General features: G+C 42.2%; 1 protein-coding gene across 1 annotated transcript; it reads right to left on the bottom strand.

The window, feature by feature from the left end:
- Positions 1-4,579: 4,579 nt before the first annotated feature.
- Positions 4,580-5,860, bottom strand: LOC311144708 (5-hydroxytryptamine receptor 1A-alpha-like; the record flags this gene model as incomplete). Its single annotated transcript, XM_084180805.1, has 1 exon — positions 4,580-5,860. The coding sequence occupies one exon, from the start codon at positions 5,858-5,860 to the stop codon at positions 4,580-4,582; it is 1,281 nt and encodes a 426-aa protein (XP_084036931.1).
- Positions 5,861-6,074: the final 214 nt, after the last annotated feature.

Raw genomic sequence — 6,074 nt, 5'->3', positions numbered from 1 at the left:
CCTCTCTTCCTCCCCCTCTCCCTACATTTACATCTCTCTCTCTTTCCTCTCTCTCCTCTCCCCCTCTCTCTTCATTTACATCTCTCTCTCCCCTCTCCTCCCCCTCTCCCTACATTTACATCTCTCTCTCTCTTTCCTCTCTTCCTCCCCCTCTCCCTACATTTACATCTCTCTCTCTCTCCTCTCCCTCCCCCTCTCCCTACAGTTACATATCTCTCTCTCTCTCCTCTCTTCCTCCCCCTCTCCCTACATTTACATCTCTCTCTCTCTCTCCTCTCTTCCTCCCCCTCTCCCTACATTTACATCTCTCTCTCTCCTCTCCCTCTCCCCCTCCCTACATTTACATCTCTCTCTCCTCTCTCCCTCCCCCTCTCCCACATTTACATATCTCTCTCTCTTTCCTCTCTCTCCTCTCTTCCTCCCCCTCTCCCTACATTTAAATCTCTCTCTCTCTCTTTCCTCTCTCTCCTCTCTCTCTCCCTCTCTCGTGGCCTCTCCCTCTCTATCAATTCAATTAAATGTAATTCAATTCGAGAAGCTTTATTTTTATGAAAAGTAAAGGATCTTACATTGCCAGAGAAAACAAGAGTCTCTATGCAAATACACCTTTTACACAATGAGATTTTATGCTGTAGCTATTTCAAATGTCGCCTCCCTCCCTCCCTCTCTTACTCTTTGTCTGTCTCTCTTTTTCCCTCCCTCTTGTCATCTCTTTCTTAAAGCCATGATACAGTATCTTGCACCCTTCTACTGTAAAGTGAAGAGTAGTAAATGAAGTAAGGTGCCTAGAATATGAACAAGGTGAACAAATGACCATGGTGATACAAAATGGTACACCACAAAACCTAGCATGCAAATACAAAGAAAGTTTTGTGATATTTATGTAAATTGGTGTCATGAAAGGATTTGCTACCAAAAGAAACCAGTGCACATGAAAAACGTTAATCCTTTGCATTTCTGCATGCAATTCGCAGGCCAATGAAACATTCTGTTGAGTACGAATTATGAGAAAGCCTTTAATGTGATGTAGTTTGTTCATATAGTAATATACAAATACAGTAGTCACAGTACTATAGTACTATAATAGTTACATACATTGAGAGGACAAAACATTAGGAACTCCTGCTCTTTCCATGCAATAGACTGACCAGGTGAATCCAGGTGAAAGCTATGAATCCCTTATTGATGTCACTTGTTAAATCCACAATTCAATCAGTGTAGATGAAGGGGAGGAGACGGGTAAAATAAAATAGAAAATTAAGCCTCTCCCTCTCTCTTTCCACCCCTCTCTTTCCCTCTCCCTCTCTCTCTTTCCAACCCTCTCTTACCCTCTCCCTCTCTCTCTTTCCACCCCTCTCTTTCCCTCTCCCTCTCTCTCTTTCCATCCCTCTCTTTCCCTCTCCCTCTCTCTCTTTCCACCCCTCTCTTTCCCTCTCCCTCTCTCTCTTTCCACCCCTCTCTTTCCCTCTCCCGCTCTCTCTTTCCATCCCTCTTTTACCCTCTCCCTCTCTCTCTTTCCCCTCTGCGTGAACTCTTTCTTTGTCTGTGTGAGCTCAATACATGAGCGGTGAATGACATAGTTGACTGGAAATATTAATAAATTCGATAAAACCTTAATTCCTGGCTGACTGGCTGGCGGGTGGGTGGATTGGTTAGGAGAACAGGGATAATCCTTGTTCAGTGTTTTCCTTCCTCACTAACAGCTTAGTCATTAAAGCCACGGTCAGGGGGTCAGCTGGTCATCTGACTGCCGCTCAGACAGACAGACCTACAGCATTCCAAATGGCACCCTATTGCCCATGGACCCTGGTCAAAAGTAATGCACCATGTAGGGAATATGGTACCATTTGGGACAGACCTACAGACAGGCAGAGGGCCATGTGGTTAGAGGCTTATGCCATACTCCTTTCGTCACTGAAATATCCATTTTTTGCTGTTTAATATATATATATATATATATATATATATATATATATTAATATATATATATATATATATATTATATATATATATATATATATATATATATATATATATATATATATATATATATATATATATATATATATATATATATATTTATATATATATATTAATATATATATATATATATATATATATATATATATATATATATATGTAGAAGTTGGAAGTTTACAAACACTTAGGTTGGAGTCATTAAAACTCGTATTTCAACCACTTCGCAAATTTCTTGTTAACAAACTATAGTTTTGGGAAGTCGGTTAGGACATCTACTTTGTGCATGACACAAGTACTTTTTCCAACAATTGTTTACAGACAGATTATTTCACTTATAATTCACTGTTTCACAATTCCAGTGGGTCAGAAGTGTACATACACTAAGTTGACTGTGCCTTTAAACAGCTTGGAAAATTCCAGAAAATTATGTCATGGCTTTAGAAGTTTCTGATAGGCTAATTGACATAATTTGAGTCAATTGGAAAGGTACCACTTTCATCTGTACAAACAATAGTACGCAAGTATAAACACCATGGGACCACGCAGCCGTCATACCGCTCAGGAAGGAGACACGTTCTGTCTCCTAGAGATGAACGTACTTTGGTGCGAAAAGTGTAAATCAATCCCAAAACAACAGCAAAGGACCTTGTGAAGATGTTGGAGGAAACAGGTACAAAAGTATATATATCCACAGTAAAACAAGTCCTATATCGACATAACCTAAAAGGCCGCTCAGCAAGGAAGAAGCCACTGCTCCAAAACCGCCATGAAAAAGCCAGACTACGGTTTTCAACTGCACATGGGGACAAAGATCGTACTTTTTAGAGAAATGTCCTCTGGTCTGATGAAACATAGAACTGTTTGGCCATAATGACCATCGTTATGTTTGGAGGGAAAAGGGGGCAGCTTGCAAGCCGAAGAACACCATCCCAACCGTGAAGCACGGGGGTGGCAGCATCATGCTGTGGGGGTGCTTTGCTGCAGGAGGGACTGGTGCACTTCACAAAATGGGCCAAAATTCACCCAACTTATTGTGGGAAGCTTGTGGAAGGCTACCCGAAACGTTTGACCCAAGTTAAACAATTTAAAGGCAATGCTAATTGAGAGTATGTAAACTTCTGACCCACTGGGAATGTGATGAGAGAAATAAAAGCTGAAATAAATCATTCTCTCTACTATTATTCTCACATTTCACATTCTTAAAATAAAGTGGTGATCCTAACTGACCTAAGACAGGGAATTTTTACCAGGATTAAATGTCAGGAATTCTGAAAAACTGAGATTAAATGTATTTGGCTAAGGTGTATGTAAATTTCCGACTTCAACTGTATATACACTACCGTTCAAAAGTTTGGGGTCACTTAGAAATGTCCTTGTTTTCCATGAAAACATTCATGAAATGAGTTTGAATAGGAAATATAGCAAAATGCATAGGAAATGTAGTCATTGACAAGGTTAGAAATAATGATTTTTAATTGAAATAATAATTGTGTCTATGTATATCTATAGATATATATAGAGAGGGAGATAACTAGAAAAATAGAGAGAGAGAGTTTCATTCCAAAATTAGCTTTTATTGTTGAAAGAAATTTTGAAAGAGAGAGGTGTGTTATTTCACTATCTAATCATGGCATGGGGTTGTTCATACATGTATTTATTTATCTTTTATCACTTGGTGGTTTCACTTCAGAGAGACAAATAATCATGCTTTTTTTGGAAAATGCTATATATCCACCTCACTCTCATACATTTGTGACATAAATATTAAGAACATTTTCAAAAAAATAATTCAATAGAGTAATATGTTATCTGTATGTAAAACATTTACATTTGACATTTTAGTCATTTAGCAGATGCTCTTATCCAGAGTGACTTACAGTAAGTGCATTCATCTTAAGATAGCTAGGTGAGACAACCATATATCACAGTCAAATATATAGGATACGAACATTCCATTCCAGGTAAACAATGGATGGATATATAGCGTTTTGCAAAAAACACATCTAAAATCCATGAATCCGGAGAACAGTAATATTTTACACACACATGATGGTACCCATAAGCAATCATTTTTATGAAAAAACACAAATATTGGAAAATGTATGAATATAGCGTTTTGGAAATAAACTCTTCATATGTATTTTCTTCCTTTTCTTTCTTTTTACAAATGTCATTGAACGCTTTCCTCTGTTTGTGTGCAAAGAGTAGACGTTACAATCAGAAGTTGTAGTATTTCGATAGTTTTTTATTGTTTCAATGCTACAAAGCTTGGTGTGATCTATCGCAGAAACCCTCGCGCCGTTGTCGCTGCGCGGCGCGCGTGTCTCCTGAATGGCAATGCATGAATTCAGAATATTGTATTTGAATGACACGTCTTGCATGGAAATACAACGATGCCTCGCAGATATTTACAACATCGAATATGCTACACAGGAGCAGCGCACACAGCATATGCAAATATACTGCCTGTCTCTCTCCAGGTCTCACTGTATATGTCCCGTAGGCTATTCTGTTTCTAATTCACACCGTAGGCTAGAGACTTTATTTATTTTTCCATCATTGGAATGAAGTAAACGCTAACATTTTACGAATGAATGGCTCACGGTCTGTGGAATTTGCATCTTATGATCTTAGTGAAAGCACTTTGGAAGTCTTTGTTAAAGTAGGCATAAATGATGGGGTTTAGGAGAGAGTTCGAATAGCCCAGCCAGTTGATGACGGCGCCCAGCCACTCTGGCATGTAACAACTCTCTGCACAGAAAGGCAAGACCAGCGCCACGATGAAAAACGGCAGCCAGCAGAAAATAAAAGTCCCCATGATGATACCGAGCGTCTTTACCGTTTTCCTCTCCCTGTACAGAGCTATTTTCCTCTTAGCCTCCGTGTTCTTTTCGTTCCTGTTCTCAAACCCTTGTGAGGACTGGGGAGTGTTGGGGAGAGGCAGGTGGTTCTTAGAATTGTTGCTAACTTCTATGATCTCCAACGACTCGCCGTCCTCCCCGTGCTTCACGGAGCCGTTTACGCACGGGGAGTTGGATGTAGGTTCCACACTGCGCTTCCAATTCTTTCCCCCCGCCTCTCCATTGATCTTCTTGTGAAAAATAGCGGGCGATACGGCCAAGCACTTGTCCGACACTTTCGCCTTTTCCGATTTCTTCACAGTTTTCCAAACCTGGAACCTGGCTGCCTTGAATATCCGCCCGTAGAGGACCAGCATGAGGATAAGCGGGATGTAAAAAGCTCCGAACGTGGAGTAGATGGTGTAGCCAGGGTCCTGGCTGATGGTGCAGGCGTCCGGGTTCGCCCTGTCCTCGGCTTTCCTCCAGCCTAACATGGGCGGGATGGAGATTGAGAATCCAATCAGCCAAGTCACGCTGATTAACAGCACGGCTCGCCTGGGTGTCCTTTTGTTCACATAGTCTATGGGGTCCGTGATAGCCCAGTACCTGTCCAGGGCAATTGCGCACAGATGCAAAATGGACGACGTGCAGCACAACACGTCCAATGAGATGAATATATCACATATCTCCTGTCCCAGAGTCCATTTGTTCAGGACTTGGTAGAGGGCTGCCATGGGTAGTACCAGAACCGATACCATGAGGTCTGTGACGGCTAGCGAGCCGATCAGATAGTTGGCCACGTTTTGGAGCGACCTCTCCAGCGCAATGGCTGCCACGACGCACGCGTTGCCGAATATGGAACAGAGGATGAGCGCGCAGAGCAGCAGAGAGGTGACCACCTGGTAACTCAGCTCCACCTCGGGCACACTTCTAGACCCCGTTGCATTCTCATTGTCACCCCACCTTGGAATGACATCCACGACGTCGGGGAAGGCTGTGGTCGAATTGCTGTTCTTACTGCTGTTGTTTATAAAATCCATAGTTTGTCAGGGACATGGGACAGCCAGTAGGCGCGCCTGGTAGGACAGGACAAGGTAACCGAAGGGGGAACCTGGAGACTCAGTCAGTCCCTCGTGCTGGCGCCGGTGTGGGTACTACCGGGGTCCATCGGAGTTCCTGTGCCTGTTCCCTCATTCCGAGGACGCATGACGCGTACTGGTACCAGTGTGTGTGTGCGCATGTGTTTGTTGACGG

This window comes from Coregonus lavaretus (genome assembly GCF_964263955.1).
Source record: "Coregonus lavaretus genome assembly, chromosome: 17".
Lineage (NCBI taxonomy): Eukaryota > Metazoa > Chordata > Actinopteri > Salmoniformes > Salmonidae > Coregonus > Coregonus lavaretus.
Note: the sequence above shows the minus strand (reverse complement) of the source record. Positions and strands in the feature narration are given on the sequence as shown.